Source organism: Cucurbita pepo, chromosome 9 (assembly GCF_057944985.1).
Source record: "Cucurbita pepo subsp. pepo isolate OVF chromosome 9, ASM5794498v1, whole genome shotgun sequence".
Classification (NCBI taxonomy): domain Eukaryota; kingdom Viridiplantae; phylum Streptophyta; class Magnoliopsida; order Cucurbitales; family Cucurbitaceae; genus Cucurbita; species Cucurbita pepo.
Window position 1 is genome coordinate 11,811,703 of NC_141806.1, and position 22,829 is coordinate 11,834,531.

The 22,829-nt window shown below is 40.0% G+C and overlaps 3 protein-coding genes across 3 annotated transcripts; 1 reads left to right on the forward strand and 2 right to left on the reverse strand.

The window, feature by feature from the left end:
• Nucleotides 1–703: 703 nt before the first annotated feature.
• Nucleotides 704–9,515, reverse strand: LOC111802343 (ornithine aminotransferase, mitochondrial). The gene is made up of 10 exons (XM_023686671.2): nucleotides 9,093–9,515; nucleotides 7,606–7,714; nucleotides 7,210–7,440; nucleotides 5,829–5,988; nucleotides 5,589–5,644; nucleotides 4,645–4,797; nucleotides 4,325–4,422; nucleotides 2,472–2,552; nucleotides 2,102–2,335; nucleotides 704–1,009 (listed from the first exon to the last, which is right to left on the reverse strand). Exons 1-10 carry the CDS (start codon nucleotides 9,212–9,214, stop codon nucleotides 856–858), a joined length of 1,398 nt encoding a protein of 465 aa, XP_023542439.2. The 5' UTR covers nucleotides 9,215–9,515; the 3' UTR covers nucleotides 704–855.
• Nucleotides 9,516–12,281: 2,766 nt separating this feature from the next.
• On the reverse strand, nucleotides 12,282–13,978 carry LOC111802755 (protein TIFY 5A-like). Its single transcript, XM_023687243.2, has 3 exons — nucleotides 13,801–13,978; nucleotides 12,673–12,760; nucleotides 12,282–12,586 (listed from the first exon to the last, which is right to left on the reverse strand). The coding sequence occupies exons 1-3, from the start codon at nucleotides 13,926–13,928 to the stop codon at nucleotides 12,413–12,415; spliced, it is 390 nt and encodes a 129-aa protein (XP_023543011.2). The 5' UTR covers nucleotides 13,929–13,978; the 3' UTR covers nucleotides 12,282–12,412.
• Nucleotides 13,979–17,504: 3,526 nt separating this feature from the next.
• Nucleotides 17,505–22,230, forward strand: LOC111801954 (Transketolase family protein). The gene is made up of 4 exons (XM_023686202.2): nucleotides 17,505–17,873; nucleotides 17,955–18,055; nucleotides 18,163–18,206; nucleotides 20,968–22,230. The coding sequence occupies exons 1-4, from the start codon at nucleotides 17,765–17,767 to the stop codon at nucleotides 21,938–21,940; spliced, it is 1,227 nt and encodes a 408-aa protein (XP_023541970.1). The 5' UTR covers nucleotides 17,505–17,764; the 3' UTR covers nucleotides 21,941–22,230.
• The last annotated feature ends 599 nt before the right edge of the window (nucleotides 22,231–22,829 follow it).

The window sequence follows — 22,829 nt, forward strand, 5'->3', positions numbered from 1 at the left end:
GTTCTTCAGTTATAGCAGCATTGAGCAAGATCCAAAGCCCCAGTCCGACAGGTTTCTACTAAAGTGCCTTAGGTTTCCACTGAGCTGACAACCAAGACGTGACCGAGCCACGTGCACGGTTGAAGCTGTTGGATTGGGCCATCTGTGGGGTTGATGTGGGTTGGGCTTAAGGCAATTGGTGGGCAAGACCAAAGCTGGAGTTGAGATGTTGAGTTTGGGGTTCAAATTTGACTCGACCCGACCCAATCCAACCTAACCCAGTGGATCCTCCTCCTTTACCCGACTTTGTTGCTAATAACAAGCGCTTCTCGGGCAACTCTCGATGACAAATTTTCGACGTTTCATGACGTCATTTTACCACCAAAACAACCAACTTACTATCCCAATTCTTTTTCCCTTGTCAATTGCACGACAACACATCTTAAACTCAATAAATTTGGAAAAGAAAAACCGATCTATGACTCACAAAAATCGATAGAAACTTAGGCTAATTCTGGGTCGATTACTCACAAATCATGACGATTCAAGGTGAGAATGATCACGAATTTCAACTAAACCAGCGACGTTCCTCCGAGGTTTCACCAGAAAATTGTGAGATTTCCAGTGCTTAAAAAAAGAGGGTTGTTGCAGGAACATCGAAAAAAACAGATCTACAGTAAAAAAAAACAGCGTAACAAGGATCAAAACCGAACAAACTTGAAAGTTTAAGAACCAAAATCTAGCCATCATTAGAATCTGGGCTCAACCCAAGAACAGATGATAACAGACAGCATTCTTGAAGTCATGCACTGAACGAACATCATCTCAAATAGATCAGAAGATCAAGCAGTCTACAGTACAAGAAGTGGAGAGATCCTAATCCGTAGAGGCAGATAGGTTTCTTCCGCAGCGATCACATATGTTAGAATCACTTGGGGAAGTATTGTGTGGCTTTTCCTTCATCAGCTTTGGAAGATCAATTTCCAGCACATCATGGAGTGCCTTCGTGCCTTCTTTCACCTCATCCAAACTGCACAACAAAGGCTTACAATCATTCTCTATGGTATTATGAAGTTTTTACTGCTTGTATCAAGCTCATTGAAACCGTTCGTCTTGTTTTCGGCTTCTTGAGGTCTTTGGAAAGGCAAATCCTCTTGTATTTTCTCTCTACGTGTTTCCCCGTTTGCTGCAGCATACAATGATGTCCTAGTTCGGCCCCCTCTCCACAACCGATGTGGGATCTCACAATCCACTGCCCTTCAGGGCCCAGCATCCTCGCTAGCACTCGTTCCTCTCTCCAATCAATGTGGGGTCTCACAACTCCCCCCCCTCCTCTTTTCAAGGCCCAGCGTCCTTGCTAGCACACCACCCGATGTCTGGCTTTGATACCATTTGTAAAAGCCCAAGCCCACCGCTAGAAAATATTGTCCTCTTTGGACTTTCTCTTTTGGGCTTCCCCTCAAGGGTTTTAAAACGCGTCTGCTAGGGAGAGGTTTCCACACCCTTGTAAAGAATGCTTCATTTCCCTCTCCAACCGATGTGGGATCTAACAATCCACCCCCTTTCAGGGCCCAACGTCCTCGTGGGCACTCGTTCCTCTCTCCAATCGATGTGGAATCTCACAATCCACCCCCTTTCAGGGCCCAACGTCCTCGTGGGCACTCGTTCCTCTCTCCAATCGATGTGGGATCTCACAATCCACCCCCTTTCAGGGCGCAGAGTCATCACGGGCACTCGTTCCTCTCTCCAATTGATGTGGGATCTCACAATCAACCCCCTTCGGCCCAGCGTCCTTGCTGACACACCGCCTAGTGTCACCCCCTTCAGGGCTCAGCGTCGTCATTGGTAGACTGCCCAATGTTTGGCTCTAATACCATTTGTAACAGCCCAAGCCCACCGCTAGCAGATATTGTCCTCTTTAGACTTTCCCTTTCAGGCTTCTCCTTAAGGATTTTAAAACGTGTCTGCTAGGAAGAGGTTTCCACACCCTTAAAAAAATGTTTAGTTTCCCTCTCCAACCGATATGAGAACCAATGGATATCAGAACATTCCCCCCCTTTTAATATTGTCTCTAGCTAAGTTCCATAAAACAAAAGAGGTAACTATAAAAGATTTGGCATACCTTATCGAGAGTGGAGGCGTTAACCGAATTATAGTATCGTGCGTCGGTTTAGCAAGAACTCCCCTTTCCTTCAACTTCATGCAAATATCATACGCCGAAACAGGAGATAAAGCTTTGCTTTTGAGCTCCACGGCATTGAATAAACCTCTTCCTCGAACATGCTTGATGTATTGCGGGAAACGCTCCTGAACTTCGACGAGCTGATTTCTGAGCTCCTCTCCTAATTTAGCTGATCTGTTTTTTACATGGAAACAAAGTTCAACATTTCATAGTATAAATCAGAGGACCAAAAAAGGAGATAGTAAAGGAAATGACTAGAAAACATCTTGAAAAGTATAACAGGCAGCAATTTATCATACATACTTCATACCTTTCAGCAAGTTTCTCATCTTTGATCACTTCAAGTGAGGCAATAGCAACTGCACTTGCCAGTGGATTTCCCCCAAAAGTGCTATGCATAATGAGATAAAGATCAAGGTCAGTCTTTATTTGATATCACAACAGCAGTTTAAGATAGTGTTCTCAACCGCACACGAGTACAGCGTAACAACCTAAGCCTAAGCCCATTGCTAGCAGATATTGTCCTCTTTGGGCTTTCCCTTCTAGGTTTCCCCTCAAGATTTTAAAACGCGTCTACTAGGGAGAGATTTCCACACCCTTATTAGGAATGATTTGTTCTCCTTTCCAACCAATGTGGGATCTCACAATCCACCCCCTTGAGGGCTAGCGTCCTCGCTTACACATCGCCCAGTGTCTGGCTTTGATACCATATGTAACGGCCCAAGCCCACCGCTAGCTATTGTCCTCTTTGGGCTTTCCCTTCCGGACTTCCCCTCAAGGTTTTAAAACGCATCTACTAGGGAGAGATTTCCACACCCTTATAAGGAATGCTTCGTTACCCTCTCCAACCGATGTAGGATCTCACAATCCACCCCCTTCAGGGACATCCGATAAAATTGGAGACACGTTTTAAAACCTTGAAAAGGAGCCTGAAAGGGAAAGCCCAAAGAGAACAATATTTGCTAGCAGTGGGCTTGGGCTGTTACAGACAGACACGTCTTAGACACAAAGCAACATATGTAGCGGAAATTCTGATCATGTCAAGTGGCAGCATTCTCCATGGTTTATATTAATTCAGATAGGGTTCATGTATAGAACTGATTCTTAAGTTGTGCCTGACGGTTTCTGCAGAGAGTGAAGCCTAATATAATGTTCACAGGGACCTTTAATAAGGCAACTTTTCCATTTAACTCCGATGAGAAGAAAAAAGAAGGCGTAAAGAAACCCTCCTTGCCCAACCCTAGACACTCTAAGATCCTTTTTCAAATCTCCTCGGATGTACTTCGGCTGGCTTAGCAAGTGGGCAATGCATCCATCTCAAGTGGAGGCTGCCTCACAATTTGCAAGCAGCCGCAGCTAATCTTCCAACCGATTCTTGGTCCGTTTGCGAGAAGGGGGAAAAGGGGAATTACAAGGATGACAAGTTGGTTAGAAATTTATCGGGATCGTGCATGGTGGAGTGTTGGGAAAGGAGGGGTAGTGTGAGATCCCACATCGGTTGGGAAGGAAAACAAAGCATTCTTTATAAAGGTGTGGAAACCTCTCGCTAGCAGACGCGTTCTAAAACCTTGAGGATAAGGCCGAAAGAGAAAGCCTAAAGAGGACAATATTTGCTAGCGGTGGACTTGGGCTGTTATAGTTGGTATAAGAGCCAGACACCGGACGATGTGCTAGCAAGGAGACTAAGCCCCGAAAGGGAGTGGACACGAGGTAGTGTGTCAGTAAGAACGCTGGACCCCAAAGGGGGTGGATTATAAGATCCCACATCGATTAGGGAGGAGAATGAAACATTTTTTATAAGGGTGTAGAAACCTCTTCCTAACATACGCGTTTTAAAAAACTTGAGGAGAAGCCCGAAAGGAAAAACCTAAAGAAGACAATATCTGCTAGCGGTGGGCTTAGACTGTTACAGGTAGTATAATTATGGTTATCGTCTATGTATTTTTCTTTATACTTTCAGTCTAGTACGAGTGTTCTAGAGAAAGGAGACGATAACCATAGACGACGACTCATAAACTTTGGTCAGTTTTCATGAAACTATTAATTTGAAAAACAGCACCCGAAAAGAAAACGTCTTAATTTTAACGATAAGTGAAGATTAAAAGTCGGGCGCTAGAAGGCGAAAAAAAGTCTATCTCATAAATCTAAACACAAGCTACATACCTCCCATGCTCTCCAGGTTGGATACAAAGCATTACATCTTTGTCAGCAAGAACAGCACTCACAGGTATTACTCCACCGCCCAATGCTTTTCCCAGTATCTGAATCATAAAAAAAAATCATGTACAAGTTTATAGCAGAAGAAATATAAGAATTAATGAGATGTTTGGTTAAATGAAGAACGTTGATCGAACCTTCCCCTATCGTAGATGAACCCGTAGTAGTACAGGAAATGTCGAGAATCAAATAGGTTCGTTCTTAATAAATATAAATAAATAAAAGAAAACGTCCTATCATATGGGAAGAGCGAGACGGGGCATTACCACTAGATCTGGTTTGACATTCTCCCAATCGCAAGCCAACAATTTTCCCGACCTCGCTAAGCCAGATTGTATTTCGTCAGCAATCATTAAGACATTATACTTCGAGCAAAGATCTCGAACAGCTTTCATGTAACCATCAGGGGGAATAATAACCTAGAAGAATATCGAAATATCCACACAAAATGATTCAGATGTCGAAAGCGAAACTGTAAGAGTCAATACATTAGGTAGCAATCCTCATTCTTCAAGATAGCGAAAAAAGAAAGTAGTATTGGACTTTTCGTAGATCTATGTCTAAAAAGATCATAGCACGTGTTTTCGTTTCATGTAAGATCCTTATAACACATTATTTTATTATTTATTGTAACAGACAGTCCAAGCCTAAACCCACCGTTAGCAGATATTGTTTGCTTTGGCCCATTACGTATCGTCGTCAGTCTCACGATTTTAAAACGCATCTACTATGTAGGGAGTCTAGCCCTACTCTGACTAGTGCCTCGCACTATCTAGTGACTTGCTCTGATACCATTTGCAACGGCCCTAGTCCACTGCTAGCAGATATTATTCTCTTTGAACTTTCCTTTTCGGGCTTCCCCTCAAGGTTTTTAAAACGTGTCTGCAAGAGAGAGGTTTCCACACCCTTATAAGGAATGTTTCTTTCTCCTCTCCAACCAATGTGGGATCTCAAAATCCACCCCTTGGGGCCTAGCGTCCTCGCTGGCACACCACCTGGTATCTGCTTCTGATACCATTTGTAACAGCCCAAGCCCACAACTAGCAGATATTGTCCGCTTTGGCTCGTTATGTATCGCCATCAGCCTCACGGTTTTAAAACGCGTCTGATAAAGAGAGGTTTCCACACCCTTATAAAGAATGTTTCCTTAGCCGACAACATTTAGAAAACAACCTTCCCTAGTAAAAGATTTCTGTCCCTTCATACATACCCCTGCCTCTCCTTGAATGGGCTCGAACAAAAATCCAGCTATTCGGTCCCCATGCTCTGCACTCCATGAAAACGACGAGCCATAAGATAAACCGAACGCCAAATACAAATCCCCATGACCAAGCAAAACAAAAATTAATGGATAGGATTGTTTTATAGGGAAAATACATGAACAAATTTCTTGACATGTAAATAGAAAACACAAGGGAAACCATGTCTTGGAACAATATATTCAACCAACCTTTAAATATTTTCTCAAGGGCAACTGCATCACCAAAATCAACTTTAAGATGTCCAGGCAACAAGGGCCCAAATTCTCGCGTCGCTTCGTTGTCGCAGCTCATGGAAATAACAGCCAATGTCCGACCGTGAAAGCACCCACAACATGAAACAATAATAGCCTGCATATGTGACAGAAAACATGGGATTTCAAAGGTCATTTAATTATGAAGAATTTGGAGGATAAGTTCTTGATTTTTTAGCACAACCAATATGTTCTAGATTGATTAGTTTCATCACAGTTTTGCAAGTAAGTTTTAAGAAAAGTAATTTATTAAGCTCCTAAAAGCACCTACTAGCACTTAACAGTAATCAAGTTTGAACTACGATGAAGGCTAACGTAACAGCCCAAGTCCACTGCTAGTAGATCGTCTTCAGTCTCCTCGTTGGCACATGGCCTGGTGTCTGGTTCTGATGCCATTTGTAACAGTCCAAGCCCACTGCTAACAAATATTGTCCTCTTTGGACTTTCCCTTTCGGGCCTCCCCTCAAGGTTTTTAAAACGCGTCTGCTAGGGAGAGATTTCCACACCCTTATAAAGAATGTTTCATTCTCCTCCCCAATCGATATGGGATCTCACAATCCACCCCCCTTCGCGGCCCAACGTTCTCGTTGGCACTCGGTCCCTTCTCCAATCGATGTGGGACCCCCCAACCACCCCCTTCAGGGCCCGGTGTCCTTACTGGCACACCGCCTCGTGTCCACCCCCCTTCGGGGCTCAGACTCCTCGCTAGCACATCACCCGGTGTCATTTGTAACAAGCCCAAACCCACTTCTAGCAAATATTGTCCTTTTTGGGCTTTCCCTTTCGGGCTTCCCTTCAATGTTTTTAAAACTAGGGAGAGGTTTCCACACCCTTATAAAGAATGTTTCGTTCTCCTCCCCAATCGATGTGGGATCTCACAATCCACCCCCTTTCGGGGCCCAACATCCTCGTTGGCACTCGTTCCCTTCTCCAATCGATGTCGGACCCCCCAATCCACCCCCTTCAGGGCCCACCGTCCTTACTGGCACACCGCCTTGTGTCCACCCCCCTTCGAGGCTCAGACTCCTTGCTGGCACATCGCCCGGTGTCTGGCTCTGATACCATTTGTAACAGCCCAAGCCCACCGCTAGCAGATATTGTCTTCTTTGGGCCGGGCTTCCCCTCAAGTTTTTTAAAACGTGTATGCTAAGGAGAAGTTTCCACACCCTTATAAAGAATGTTTCGTTCTCCTCCCCAACCGATGAGGGATCTCACAGCTAATATGCTAAACGTTCCGAACTAAAATGGAGAACGGAGAAACTTTCAAAATTTGAAGACCAAGATCTAAATTATAGCACAAAATTTCCGTATACCGCACCTCATCTTTGGGGATTTTCTTCTTCTTGTAACCCCATTTCCTTGCCAACTTCAAAGCAGTTTCCACTCCTTCAGCACCAGTGTTCATTGGAAGAACCATATCATAGCCAAAAATTTGTGTTAAGTACTCAGCAAACAGGGGAAACTTATCATTATAGAAAGCTCGAGAGCTAAGAGTGAGTTTCTCTGCTTGTTCTTGGAATGCCTTGACAATCTTTGGATGACAATGTCCCTACAGGCATGAGGCAATAAAAGATATCAATTAAGCGTTGAATTATCAAACAAGTCACTTAGAAATGATTATTAAAGGAAAAAAACACCTGTTATCAGAATGAACAATGCTAAAAACGTTCAATTTAGTTCACATCATGCATGGAGATCAATTACAGTCGTGTACCTGGTTGACAGCAGAATAAGCTGATAGAAAATCCAGATATCTCTTACCCTCTGGGTCCCATATCGATGACCCCTTTGCTTCTGAGAATACAACTGGAATCGGGTGGTAGCTGCATAACGCCATTAAGTATCCATCAATAAGGGTAGAATCAACATAAATTCGACACTCTACATACTACAATTCCCTCGGTATGGGAACTGTGAGATCCCATATCAGTTGGAGAGGAGAACGAAACATTCCTCACAAGAATGTGCAAACCTCTTCCTAGTAGACGTGTTTTAAAACCTTGAGTGGAAGCCCGAAAGGGAAAGCCCAAAGAGGACAATATCTGCTAGCACTGGGCTTGAGCTATTACAAATGGTATCAAAACCAGACACTGGGCGGTGTGCGAGCGAGGAGGCTGAGCCCTGAAGGGGGGTGAACACGAGGCAGTGCACCAGCAAGGACACTGGACCCCGAAGGGGGCTGAATTGGAGTGTCCCATATTGATTGGAGAAGGGAACGAATCCCGACAAGGACGCTGAGCCCTGAAGGGGGTGGATTGTGAGGTCCCACATCAATTGGGGAGGAAAACGAAGCATCATTCCTTATAAGGGTGTGGAAAACTCTCCCTGGTAGACGCGTTTTAAAACCATGAGGGGAAGCTCGAAAGGAAAAGCCCAAAGAGGACAATATATGCTAGAGTTAGGATTGGGCTGTTACAAATGGTATCAAAGCCAGACACCGGGCGATGTGCCAACGAGAATGCTGATGCCCGGAGGGGGGTGGACACGAGGTAGTGTGCCAGCAAATACGCTGAGCCTCGAAGGGAATGGTGGATTGGGGCGTCCCATATCGATTGGAGAAAGGGAACAAATGCCAGCGAGGACGCTGGGCCTAGAAGGGGAGTGGATTATGAGATCCCACATCGGTGGGGGAGGAGAACGAAACATTCCTTATAAGGATGTGGAGACTTCTCCTTACTCCCTAGCATGCGCATTTTAAAACCTTGAGAGGAAGTCCGAAAGTAGCGGTGAGCTTAGACTCTTGCAAGAACACAAAGAAAAGAAGAAAATTCAAGGCTCTTAAGCGACATTTGATATGACATAGACTTGTATAAACTAATGCCTGCTGCAACTTCAGCCATTTGATTAGTAACAACAATAAAAGTTGGAACTACATAAACCTTTTTATCCAATCAATAATATAAGCATCATAACACTCTCTTATAAACATTAAGCAATATGATTGATATCTTCTGATAGACAGAAGCTTGCTGCATCAAAGGTTATTCAGGCCGCCCATGGAGAAATCAAGAGAAGTAACACATATCATCATCTATATCAAAGACATGAAGAAAAACAGAGAGAACCCAGAATCAAAAACATCAGAAAACAACAGATATCACAGCATGAAAACAAGAACACCACCAGAAACCTTCAATTCAAGATAAGATCAAGAGTTCATCAAGAAACCAAACAATCAAAATCATGAAACGGGGAGCTCACTTATGTGCACTATGATCTTTTTCCATATCGATGAGCTTCTCAGAAGCAGGAAAAGAAGAGAATGGCCTCCTTCCCCTGCAAACCAAGCTGATCAAACATTGCAACTGCCTTCTGGACGCCATTGATAAATCTCGGAATCTCAAACAAATTCCCTTCTGGGTTTCACCTCACAGCATCCACAGAGCGAAATATCCAAACCCCAGAGATTAAGGCCTTTTTATTCGGCTAAATATATCTCTTATCTATTGAAAATTGGAACCATTTCTTCGTAAATTAAGAACCCCACTAGTTGATCGCTGTCGTCCGTTGCTTTTTCCTGTTGTGGCATCGCAGCGGACGATAAACAGCAGACTTTTTTTGCCCTGAAAAATATTCGCGTCGTGATGGACTCAGAGTTCAACCGGCACAAGCAATGTTTATAGAATCTTAGAATAAGGAATAAATGTGTACAATTGTTATCCATTTACCTTTTAAGGGTCAAAAAGTTTAAAGAGTTGTTCTAATATTATGGTTAAAATTGTAATTGTCAAGCCCGTTGCTATATTGTCATTGTTGGACTTTTGTTCAACGTGTTTAGGAAGAGGTTTCCACACCCTTATAAATAATGCTTCGTTCTTCTCTCTAACCGACGTGGGATTTCACAATCCATCTCCATTCGAGGCTTAGCGTCCTCGCTAGCACTCGTTCCCTTCTCCAATCGTTGTGGGACCCCTCAATCTACCCCCATTCGGGACCCAACGTCCTTGCTGGCACACTGCCTCTTGTCCACCCCATTTTGGGCTCAACTTCCTCGCTGGAACATCACTCTCGGTATCTGGCTCTGATACCATTTGTAACGGCCCAAGCCCACCGCTAGTAGATATTGGTATCAGAGCCGAGTTTCGATCCTGGGACGAGCCAGGTAATTGAGGCTCGACTCCTTCTCTAGAATCCTCGAATAAAGTACACCTTTTGTTCAACACTTGAGGCTGGCACTCGTTCCCTTCTTCAATCGACGTGGGACCCCTCAATCCACCCCCCTTCGGGACCCAAAGTCCTTGTTGGCACACTGCCTCTTGTCCACCCCCTTCGGGGCTCAACCTCATCGCTATAACATCACTCTTGATATCAGGTTCTGATACCATTTGTAACGCCCCAAACCCATCGCTAGTAGATATTGGTATCAAAGCCAAGTTTCGATCCTGGGACTAGCCAGGTAATTGAGGCTCGACTCCTTCTCTGGAGTCCTCGAACAAAGTACATCTTTTGTTCGACACTTGAGTCACTTTTGACTACACTTTCGAGACTCACAACTTCTTTGTTCACACTTGAGGATTCTATTGACATGACTAAGTTAAAGACATAACTCTGATACCATATGATGAAATTAAAGAAATAATAGCAGAGCAAAGTAAGTTTTAGGACTTATATTAGAAATAATCATCATGTTTACCGAGATTAAGATATTGATATGCCCTAAGTATGTGACATGGATTGCTATAGGTGACATTTAACGTCAAAGTATAGTGCTCGGTACAGCTACAAAGTAATTAGTAATATCGGCCAAGGCCAACCAAGTAAGTGACCTTACTGTTCGAGTCAGATAAATGGATAATATATGACATGCACCATATTATTTTATGTTATGCTTGCTATTTGTATTGACATATGATGTTGTGTAATATATGCATGTATATACTATGTTATGAATGAAATAAAATGCTATGTATGTCATGTCATGTCTTGCCACATGAAGTTAATGTTATGTTTTGAATAAAAATCATGGGAACCACATATATGTATGTCATGTGCATCGGGATACTTCTCCGTTATGTTATGCTAGTAAGGACACGTACTTTCGATATTTATGTTTGCCATGTTATCATGCAGGTTATTTATTTTCTATAAGCATCCGGTGACAATGCATTATGCCTGACCAAGTCAGACTCAGGGGGTACACATACGAGTCCGCCTGGTGGGTCCATGTGCCCGTACGCAGGCCGTGTGTGGAGAAGTACTGCACATCCAACCCTGCCCAAGACTGGAAAGACCAAAGGTCATGTTACGGTTTTAAAATAGGTCCCAATGTTGTTAAGTGTGTGATTGCATTATTAACCCCAACAGTTAGGTGACTTATTGAGTATTTCTTAACATACTCAAGTCACATGCTACCCTTATATTTTCAGAAAAGAGTAAAGCTCCCATGTACGGATGACAGTGAATGCTAGAGTAAAGTCCGACCATGTTTTGATAGTACAAGGTTAGACAAATTATGTCAAGTGTGTTAATGCAAAGTTGTAAGCTTGTATTTATGTGATTGATTAGAGAAGTATATAATGTATGTAAGTGCAGTGTTATAGACTTAGTACGTTATGTTCTGCACATAGATTATGCTACCTAGAGGAAGAGGTAAAGGGCGTAGGGGACGACCCCCTACTAGCGGTAGAGAAAGGGGTAGAAGAGGTTTAGTCGTGAGGAATCGATGAATCGATTTGACGAACGGTGTCACCCCACCTCCAACAGTACACAAGACCCCACAACTGCCCTAATGGAATCATTACAAGCAATTATGCAAACGATGGTAACAACCCAACAAGACAATGTCTCATCATCAACTAGAGAGGCAAAATATCAACTAGACTTTAAAAAAGGTGACCCTCGTAACTTTAGCGGGACTACAGATGATCCGATAGTGGCACAGTTGTGGTTGACTTCAATGGATACAATGGTCACGCTGACAAATTGCTCAAATGATCATAATGTACCATGTGCAACATTCATGCTGCGAGGTGATGTAGAGTTGTGGTGGCAGTTCAGCCGTGAGATTCTTAGTCCTGAGGGAGGTGTAATCTCGTGGTCAGACTTCAAGAGCGCTTTTCTGGAAGAGTATTACTCAACTCCGTAAACAGCAAGAGTTCACACATATAAGTCAGAGAAGACATTCAATTACCACGTATGCAAGGGATTTTATGATAATGAAATAGTTCGCTCTAAAGTTGGTGGACTCTGAACATAAATTAGCATGGACGTTCGTCCTGGACTAGACAAAAAGATAGCGCCTACTAGTTATGTTGCCACCCTGAGAGCAACTAAAACCAAGGAAGGAGAAGATGAACTACTAGAACCCACTCCACCGACTATTACCGTGGGACAGAAGCGACGTCATCGACTGTTAGGACAAGAAAATTAGTGGTATTACAATGCATGACATGACTAATGCGTACCGAAAACGTTCATTTAAAATATTTCATAAAAGATGTATGGACTTAAAACGTTCTACAGCTTAGAGCTAAATTTGGCCCGATCTAAACATTACAATTCTAAACATCTCAATTGATGGGTTATTGAGTGTAAGGTGAAGCAGATTGAATCCGATGCTTCCTTTTACGTAGAAACCTCTGCAAAGATCTCTTCATGGAGAGCCCGGAATCGGAGCCATCTTCACGTTTACACGGTTCCGATCGATATCGACGACTCGTGGATCGTCGGGTTGCTAGCATTATTATAGCTCTGGCCTGAAATGCACCAACAAGTTCATGAATTTGTAATCAAAATCACCCATTTTTTAATGCAATCCCAAGAAGAAGAAGAAGAAGGGTACCTGATCCTCTGTAAAATCAGCCACACAAACTCTTCCATTGTAGAAAATTGTCATCTGCTGTTGAGAGTTCTTGCTCGACTCATCATCTCTGCCATAAGAACAACCGTAATCAATCGCAAAGTCACGATTGATTGACACTATCTTTATTCATACGAACGGTGGAAGTGTGTTGTTTTATAAGTGATAATCCTTAGGTGTCAAACCTCGTACGTGTAACGGCCCAAGCTTACCACTGATAGATATTGTCTTCTTTGGCCTTTCCCGCTTCCTCTCGAGGTTTTAAAACTCTATGGAGAGGTTTTCACACTCTTATAAATAATGTTTCGTTCTCCTCCCCAACCAATGTGGGATCTCACGATCCACTCCGTTTGGGCCCCAGTGTTCTCGCTAGCGGATATTGTCCTCTTTAAGGTTTTCTTTTCAGGCTTCCCCTCAAAGTTTTTAAAACGTTTGTTAAAGAGAGGTTTCCACACCGTTATAAATGGTGTTTCATTCTCCTCCCCAATCGATGAGGATCTTACAATCCACCCCTTTCGTGGCTCAGTGTCCTCGTTGACACTCGTTCCCTTCTCTAATCGATGTGGAACCCCCCAATCTACCCACTTTGGGCTCAGCCTCCTCGTTGGCACATCATCCGTTGTTTGACTCTAATACCATTTGTAACTGCTCAAACCCACAACTAGCAGATATTGACTTTTCCCTTTCAAGCTTCCCCTCAACGTTTTAAAAACGTCTGCTAAGGAGAGATTTCCACACCGTTATAAATGGTGTTTCATTCTCCTCCCCAACCGACAGGGGATTTTACAATCTACTCTCTTAGTGGCTCAACGTCCTTGTTTGCACTCGTTCCCTTCTCTAATCGATGTGGGACCCCCAATCCACCCACTTTAGGGTCCAACATCCTTAGAGATACACTGTTTCGTGTTCACCTCAAACCTACCGTTAGTCGAAATTGTTCTCTTTGGACTTACCCGGTTTTCAAAATCGGTTTGTTAGAGAGAAATTTCCACACCTTTATAAAAAATGTTTCATTCTCCTTTCCAACCAACGTAGGATTTCACCATAGGTATAACTACAAACAATATTATATGTGATTGTGGAGGTTCGTTGTTTAGAGAGAAAACTTACAAGAACTGGTGGAGGGGAGGCTGATGGCGGCGGAGGTCACCGGAATCATGATCGGAAGAAGCCATAGAAGAAGAAAGACAAAGTTCCAAGTTACAATTTTTCTCCATGAAAATGGGAAGAACCGCCATTAGAGGAGGAGAATCGAAACAATCAAACAGACCCAGATCAAAAAAGATGAGATTTTTGGACTTAAACAAAATGGAAGAACCGAAGGCTTGTTTATATGAATGCTTAACGACAAGATTTTTTCTAAATAAAACACGTTTTAAATGTTTATTAAGAGGAGGCCAAATAATCCGCCGCTATTTATTTGGTAGCTCTCAATTTGTCGTGTTTTACCCATTTAAATCACGTGCTTAAGTCGGCAACATTATCCCAACATTTAAATGGATATTTCTCTAAATTTTATTTAAATTATATAAACATTTCATAATTTTTTTTCCACTTTATTTTTTAGAATATAGTACGATAAAAATTCGAACACTTTCGATGGTATAATATACTATCCCGTGTTATTTTTATTCGTATTTTTAAATTTTTTAAACTAAATTAATAAAAATATTCGTAAACTGAAGAAATACTCGTTTACTTTTTTTTCAAAATTCATTTGATTTTCAAAATTATTCTTACTATTAATACCATATCCAAAAAATAATCGTAAACTTTTAAAAGCAGTATTAACATTTTTAACCTGTATGAAGCGTTTTAAAATGTTACTATTATCAATATATGAACGAACAACTGTTTATTTAAATTAGAAAAATTTTTAAAATTTGTTACTAATAGTTTCGTCCATATCAAAATTTAAAAGGTATTTTTAAAACAAAATATAAACGGTTTTATCTTAAACTAGCTGCCTAATATTTATTTAATAGGTACGTTAAACCTAAACCCTTAATTTTATTTGAATTATATATACATTTTCTAATTATTATTATTATTATTATTATTTTTTTAGAATATAGAATTAATCGGTTATATACATAATGATCAAAATTCAAACATTCAACTGAAAAAAACGGTGGTAGAATGTACGTAGCTTGTGTTAATTCCACACGTTTACTTTTTAAATTTTCATTTTTAGTCGTTCATATAACTTTATGAAATAGACACGAGGCTTATCTTATTGATGCTAAAATTTCATTCAAATTAAAATAATATTGCCATTAATTCAACCAATAGTGTAAAATCATCAACATAGCCACACGGTGAGCTCGGCTTGAGGTTTAGTGGACTTGCAATAATAACTATTGTAACCGTCTAAGCTCACTTCTAGAGAATATTGTTCTCTTTGAGTTTACTATTTGGGGGTTCCCCTTAAAACATGTCGGTTAAACAGAGGTTTCCACACACTCATAAATGATGTTTCGTTTTCCTCCCCAATCGACGTGGGATCTCACAATCCACTCTCGTTCAGTGCTCAGCGTCCTCGCTGACACTCATTCTTTTCTCCCATCGATGTGGGACCCCCACCAAATCCACCCCCTTTAGGGTCCAACGTCCTTGCTGGCACACTGCCTCGTATCCACCCCCTTTGGAGCTCACCTCCTCGCTGACACATCACCTAGTGTCTAGCTCTGATACCATTTGTAATAACTCAAGCCCACCGTTAGCATATATTGTCCTATTTAGAATTTCACTCTCGGGCTTTCTGTCAAGATTTTTAAAACGTATCTACTAGGGAGAGGTTTCCACACCCTTATAAAAGAATGTTTCATAATCCTCCGTGACTGATGTGAGATCTCACACCTATATACATGACTATGTAAATAAATAAGAGATAACACCAATCAACCGTCCACCTAAACTCTAAACCGCTCAGAAAAAGTCAAAATATAAAAAGAAAGAAAACAAAAAACAAATATTATATAAATTTAAGACATTAAAAAAATGCAACTTTATATATTTTTTAAAATTGATAAATAAAACCCTTTCGAGTTAGGTTATCAAATTCGAACTACTCGAAAAAGACATTTTTTATTATTATTATTTATTTATTATTTCTTTTTATCAAAATTAAAAACTAATCAAAATAATCTTAAACCTTAACCCAACCGTTACTACTGACTCGTCTTTACATATTTTACTCCAACTTAGCCCGATAAAAATAGTATGAGCCTAACATAAAAATCGTTACTGACTGATACGTTACTCGAATCACACCTATACTGATACTTTACTCAAACTTAGCCCGATAAAAACCGTTACTGATTGATACTTTACTCGAATTAAAAAAAAAAAAAAAAAAAAAAATACCCATTTCATTAAAATTAAAAGCAAAACTTTGGTTAGGTATGGAAAATAGGCCACCATATTTTATCGCCCATTAAATACTATCTCTCCTTTATTATTATTATTTATATAATTACCAACTTTTTTTGTTTATTTTATTAAGAATATTATTATTATTTTTTGTTTATTTTATTAAGAATATTATTATTATTATTTTGTTTAAGTAGCTATCACAATTTCATCTAAATAAATATATAATATTTTTGTTTAATTACTTCTAACAATTTTATCAAATAATTAAAATAATTTAAACTAATTAAAAATTCATTATGTTTTTGAGTTTATTTAACAATTAATATTAATAATTATTTTCGAATAAATAATTTTAATAAAATTGTATAAATTTTTATTCGTGATTAATTATGCATATTATATTTTAAAAATTAAATATAACTTATTTATAATGTAAAATACATTTATTTCAATTTATTATCATTTTCTCCCATGACTTTATAAACCATTTGAAAATGATTAGTAAGTAAAATTAATTTTTTATCAAAGAAAATGAAACTGTTAAACCATAAATAGTCATAAATAAAAACATACATTAAACTCAAATAATGGAAAAATAACAAAATAATATAATTATATTAAAAAAGAAAAAGAAAATAAGAAAAAAATATAATTAAAAAAGGTTGTGAGAGCAAAGAACTGAAGGAATAATAATAATAATAATAAAAAGAAACCTAAAATAAATATATAAAAAAAAAAACAAAGAAAATAAAAGAATGGATTAAAAAAAAAAAGTCAATTCTAAATTTTATGAGTTTGGTTATTTATTAATTTTTTTTTAGTGATTCAATTATGTTCGTATCATCAAAACCATAAAAATTGAGTTGAGCTAAATTTTGGTTCGATTGAGTCAATTGAATTTTTGAAAGTTGACATTTTTTGGTCAAGTCAACTCGTGACTTTTGTACATAATATTTCATATTTGAACTTTATAAAATTTTAGTTATTAATGTAACATGTGTTAGGATCGCACAAACACTCGATCTAGATAAACACAAAGAACAGAATACAAAAATGTAAGAAGAACAGAATACACTGGATCTATATGGTTTAGTTTATGAGATATAACCATCTAATATATATATATATATAACTATCGTGTTTTTTACGTTATTTACCAAGCTTTACTAAGTATAACTAACAGTTGACTAAGCTATAAATAAGCAACAGTCTCCATAACCTAACAACTTAACCGTACCTAACCCAATGTTGGATGGGATAGGGTTGGGTGTAGTGGTCTCACCCGACCGGAATTTAATTTAATTTAATTTAATTTAATTTTTTTTTTTGAAAACGATTACAATTAAAGGAGAATTAAAAAAAAAAAAAAAAAAAAAAAAAAAAAAAAAAAAAAAAAAAAAAGGTTTTTTTTTTTTTTTTTTTTGGAGGTGGCGATGAAATCGAAGTGGAGCATGTGGATGTGGGCGATGATATTCCTGCAGTTAAATCGCCAATCTCTGCGAGGAACACACTGCCTGAAGAAGACGAAGAAGCAGCAATTACTGTAACGGAGCTCGATTTCTTCTCCTTTCCCCCTTGATTCCTCCGCCGCCCTCCACCATTTCCCTTTTCGTTTCATATAAATTCCTCTTCTTCTCCCTGCCACCCGCTTCACAATCTCTCTTCCTCCCCCTTCCGCTCTGCTCTCTACTCATCGGATATGGCGACTGTTTTCCAGGGGCTTGTAGTTCGTACGCCTTTCTCCCCTCCCAATGCCTTAGATTCCAACAAATCCCTCCTTCACCCTCCCAGATCCCTCTCCGTTTCTGGTATTTTCTTTCTTCTTTCTTTTTTCTTTTCCTTCCATGCTTCTCGAGTCTCTTATTCTTGTTTCTTTTCATTTGATTTAGACAGGAAGGCTGGGTTGTTCGTTGTTCGATCTGAGGGAAGAACTAACCATGTTCTTAGGCCTAGATCTCGCTCTGACCAGTTCATCACTAGTGCAGTTGCGGTTAGTTGCTTGCTTCTCCTCCTCCTCTCTTTCATTTTCTTTCTGTTTTTACTGCTTAATCAAACCCCACTTCGTTGTACTAACTTCTTTTTTGTTTTTTTTGTTAGACCAAGGCTGATAGTTCCTCTGCTTCCACTGCATCGAAACCAGGGTATGCTTCTCATCCCTGAATCCGAAATGCTATTTCATTTCTGTAATTAACACCTGAACTTACTGTACTTGACTTGATTATTCAAAGCAATAGAATTGCTGAAGCGTTGTTATTATATTTGATAAGGGATTTGTGGGATGCGGAAATTATTTGATGATTATGTTAACATTTTGACTTGAGTATTGGGAATTGGGATCTCTTTTTCTCTGAAACTGCATGACATGTTTCGGATTTGGAAACTCTGTTACAAACGCTTAATGCCTAAATATCTTCTGAGCTTTACTTTATTGAGCAATTCGCCACTATTTTTGTGAAAGGTTGTGTTGGGGCTAATAGGCCTGTGGTACTTCGCCACTATTTTAGAGCTATAGCCTTGTCTTTTAGCATGGACCTCTCACGAGAAATTCAAGTCAACCATGTTGGACTTTTCCGAAGATGGTCTTAGCAATTACTTCCTTTGCTAAACGAGCTTGAAGTCATCCATTGTTTCACTGGAAATAAAATGATAAAGTCAATGATTTGGCAATTAGCCGTAAAAGCTGATTCATTGGGAGCAATTTTACCATGAAGAATGTCCTTCGGTCTGTTGGCAAGTACGGTAGAGGTGACTATGAGCCTCGACAAATATACGAAGTTTAGACAACTAGCAATGTTTGAAGAGCTTGAAGATATGGAAGGATTTGGTGGGCTATGGCTGGTGGAAGAGGATGGGATCCCAAGAGCTTAGGAAGTCGTGTCCAAAATTAGAACATAAGAATAATATTAGACATGACTTTAGCTCGTTGGATACGTATTTGAGCATGTCTGGATGTATCCTTGTCCTACACATGTTCGACGTATTTGAGCATGTCTGGATGTATCCTTGTCCTACACATGTTCGACATGGACACGCTACCTGAAACAGTCTTTATGCTTTAGATGAGGTGTGTGTTTTATAGGAGAGACACAGGGTATCAGGATTTGGATCTCCTTCATCAATGCTTTTCTTTTAGACAAATTTGGTTCAAGCCTTCTTGGTAATGCCTTGGCTTTTGGTTCTGCCTAGGAAGAGGTGCTTCTTTTCTGGATGGTTTTCTCTCTCACACCTTCTCATTTAGGGACTTGGGGAGGGTTTTCGGTTGGTAGGTCAGTTGTAATAATGTTGGAGAGTGTTGCCTGTGTATTACCTTGATGTTTGCGAAGGCTTCCCAGCCTCCCTTTTCTTTCAAGTATCTTGATGCTATTGCCTTGCGTCCTTCCTATTCTTGCTTCTGAAATTTGGTCTCTCAATAGAATCATCGTCAGATGTTCTGTATATATTTATTTAATATCTGTGCATCTGCAATGTGATTTTATTGTCCCTCTGCATTTGGATTCAGTATACATATTCATAAAAGATAACCAAGTTTTTAGTAGTGAAATTATGATCTCAGGACAGTCTGAGAGACTGAACACATTGTGCACCGAAGTAGCTCACGTCGTACTTGCTTTCCGAGTTGATTAAAAGGAAAGCATACTCATAAGAAACAAAGAGATTGGACAGTTTACACTAAGAAATAACATAATAAATAATGAGATTGAAAAACCCTTTAAAGGTGTACTCTTTATCCAAACAAGCCCATTGGATTCATTCCTTCCATAAAACCCAAAAGAAGGCCAAGGTGATGTGCTTCCAAAGCAGTGCTTTAGCATTGTTAAAGGGGTGATCTGTCTGAAAAGTTGATAAGATCCTTTAGTATAACTAGGAATTGTCAAATACCAGCCAAAAACTTCGAGAATTTTGCTACAGAAATTCCAAGCAAGCGGGCAATGAATGAATTTCTGCTTTTGTGCTTCGCCATCAGCCTTGCATAAGAAACACCAGCCTGAGGAAATGGTAGTATTCGCCTTTGAAGGATATTTTTAGTTAAGATGGCTCTGTGAGAAATTTCCTAAAGAAAAAACTTGATCTTCTTTGGGTAATTATCTTTCCAAATACATCTAGCCAAACATGTCTCCAAAAGGTTAATTGAGTTGACCATATCATAAAGCAGAGATTTGAAGGAGAAGGAACCATTTGAATTAGGAACCCATCTCCATGGATATTCCCTTTGTAAGATGACAATTGGTGCAAGATCGAGACTGAGATCGTTCCATCTCCATGCCTTTCAACTTTCTCCCAAGTTTGCTATTAAAAGTGACTCCACACCTCTTTAACCATTGCCTTCTTGCAATGTAGTTTTTATTTATGGGTAATTTGCTTTGTATTGGTGAGAATCCAATGCCCCGAAAACCTAAGGGTTCCTCCGCGTCCACAGAGGGTGAGATAGGGCCTAAGATTAGGCCGAAAAGCGTAGTCAATGGACAATAGGTGAATATTCATGTACTACCCCTCCTTGGTCCCGAGGGATGGAGGAGGCTAGGTTAGCCAAAGGATGGTTGTCGGTTCAAGGATGCAAGGTGTCCCTATTTTTTCAGGTTAAGAAGGGGTAGAGAAATACTTCGAGGCCAATGTTTGAGTACCAAGCGCTACGGCGCTAAAGTAACCCATGCCATACTCCCAGGAAAAGCTCGTGCCGAGACGAGGAATGGGGAGAGATGATTACATTACCACATCTAGTTTAAATAGTACTTGCTTATTACAATTTTGTGTCGTTAATTTGAGTCATGCCATTGAATTACCATACATGTTGATCGACAAACTATACAACCCTGCGGCCCTTCTCATGTATCAGTTGTGCCACAATTCTAAATACATGCTGTCAATTTCTGTTGCATTTAATCTCTTCATTCTTCTTCTCAGGCATGAACTCTTGCTTTTTGAAGCACTAAGAGAAGGTTTGGAGGAAGAAATGGATAGGGACCCATGTGTTTGTGTCATGGGTGAAGACGTCGGTCACTATGGTGGTTCTTACAAGGTAACCAAAGGTCTAGCTACCAAATATGGGGATCTTAGAGTTCTCGATACGCCTATTGCCGAGAACTCCTTCACAGGTATGGGTATTGGAGCTGCCATGACTGGGCTGAGGCCAATTGTTGAGGGAATGAACATGGGATTTCTTCTTCTTGCATTCAACCAAATCTCTAACAATTGTGGAATGCTTCACTACACATCTGGCGGCCAATTCAAGATACCAATAGTTATTCGTGGCCCCGGTGGAGTTGGGCGTCAACTTGGTGCTGAGCACTCGCAACGTCTCGAATCATATTTTCAGTCAATCCCTGGAATCCAGATGGTTGCTTGTTCCACACCCTACAATGCAAAGGGCTTGATGAAAGCTGCAATCAGGAGTGACAACCCAGTGATCCTCTTTGAACATGTTTTGCTTTACAACTTAAAAGAGAGAATCCCAGATGAAGAATACATCTGTTCTCTCGAGGAAGCCGAGATGGTTAGACCTGGCGAGCACGTCACAATATTGACATATTCCCGGATGAGGTATCATGTGATGCAGGCTGCTAAAACTCTTGTAAACAAAGGTTACGATCCCGAAGTAATCGACATCAGGTCGTTGAAGCCCTTCGATCTTCACACGATTGGGAACTCCGTGAAGAAAACTCATCGAGTACTGATCGTTGAGGAGTGCATGAGAACCGGAGGAATTGGCGCTAGTTTGACAGCAGCAATCACCGAGAACTTCCACGATTACTTGGATGCGCCAATTGTATGCTTGTCTTCTCAGGATGTGCCTACTCCTTATGCAGGGACTTTGGAAGATTGGACTGTGGTACAGCCTGCGCAGATTGTCACTGCCGTTGAACAGCTTTGCCAATAATTTAACTGATGCAAGCAGAGCTATGGAAGTTAGCATCCAAGTTGTGGTTCGTCTTCAGTGATAGAAGAGTTAGCGTTAATGAAGGTTTTCACTTCAGATCTCTGAGCAATTTTTCATTATTGAAAACTTATGAAACTGTTTGATTGTTTGTTTTGTTTGAACTCTTTCTTTCTCCCATGGTTCCATTTTTCTTTAGTACTTGTTTTTGTAATGTTCTTTCGCAGATAGGCCCGAGTAATATGGAATTGTTGATCAGTTTAATAGGGATCTATGATCCATTTTTAGTATCACGTAATTGAAGGTTTATTGACCGTGGCTGTCTCCTTTCAAACCCACAAATTATGTGTTTGTTCTACTTTTAAATATTGGTTCTATACATGTGTCTATGGGTCGGGGATGTAGAAATCTTAAAATTTCTCTTATTTTTGTGGGGATGAGAGCAAGGATTCCCATAAGGATGTACAAAGTCGTCATTGCATGTATGTCATGTCTAATATGCACTCAAGGTCGCCATTGCACGTATGTCATGTCTGATATGCACTCAAGGTTGCCATTACATGTATGTCATATCTAATATGCACTCAAAGTCGTCATTGCATGTATGTCATTTCTAATATGCACTGAGAAGTTCATTTAAAATATTTTGTATGCGATGTTAAATCAATTTCAAATAAAGTAACCATAAAAAAAATAGCATAAACAAAATAATAAAAACAACTTACGGCTATGATTTAAATATAAATGAACCTTAAGGTTGCAATTTAAACATAAATGTAACTATCTTAGCTTCGATCCCATGGCTTCCACGGTAACATTTTTACACATTACCTCAAAATAACAAAAATTCAAAGTAACAAAAACACCCTAATCTAACTTTAGGGCTACAATT

Bases quoted from the DNA above. Each gene is read 5' to 3' on its own strand.
- LOC111802343 (XM_023686671.2), bottom strand. From the start codon at position 9,214: ATGGCGTCCAGAAGGCAGTTGCAATGTTTGATCAGCTTGGTTTGCAGG. The intron at 5,989-7,209 runs GTGCGGTATACG...TCACATATGCAG, and splicing joins AGAAAATCCCCAAAGATGAG to GCTATTATTGTTTCATGTTG. The intron at 2,553-4,324 runs GTATGTAGCTTG...CATTATGCATAG, and splicing joins CAACCTGGAGAGCATGGGAG to CACTTTTGGGGGAAATCCAC.
- LOC111802755 (XM_023687243.2), bottom strand. From the start codon at position 13,928: ATGGCGGTTCTTCCCATTTTCATGGAGAAAAATTGTAACTTGGAACTT. The intron at 12,761-13,800 runs GTAAGTTTTCTC...TTCTTATGGCAG, and splicing joins CCTCCCCTCCACCAGTTCTT to AGATGATGAGTCGAGCAAGA. The intron at 12,587-12,672 runs GTACCCTTCTTC...GGTGCATTTCAG, and splicing joins CTGATTTTACAGAGGATCAG to GCCAGAGCTATAATAATGCT.
- LOC111801954 (XM_023686202.2), top strand. From the start codon at position 17,765: ATGGCGACTGTTTTCCAGGGGCTTGTAGTTCGTACGCCTTTCTCCCCT. The intron at 18,056-18,162 runs GTTAGTTGCTTG...TTTTTTTGTTAG, and splicing joins TCATCACTAGTGCAGTTGCG to ACCAAGGCTGATAGTTCCTC. The intron at 18,207-20,967 runs GTATGCTTCTCA...TCTTCTTCTCAG, and splicing joins TCCACTGCATCGAAACCAGG to GCATGAACTCTTGCTTTTTG.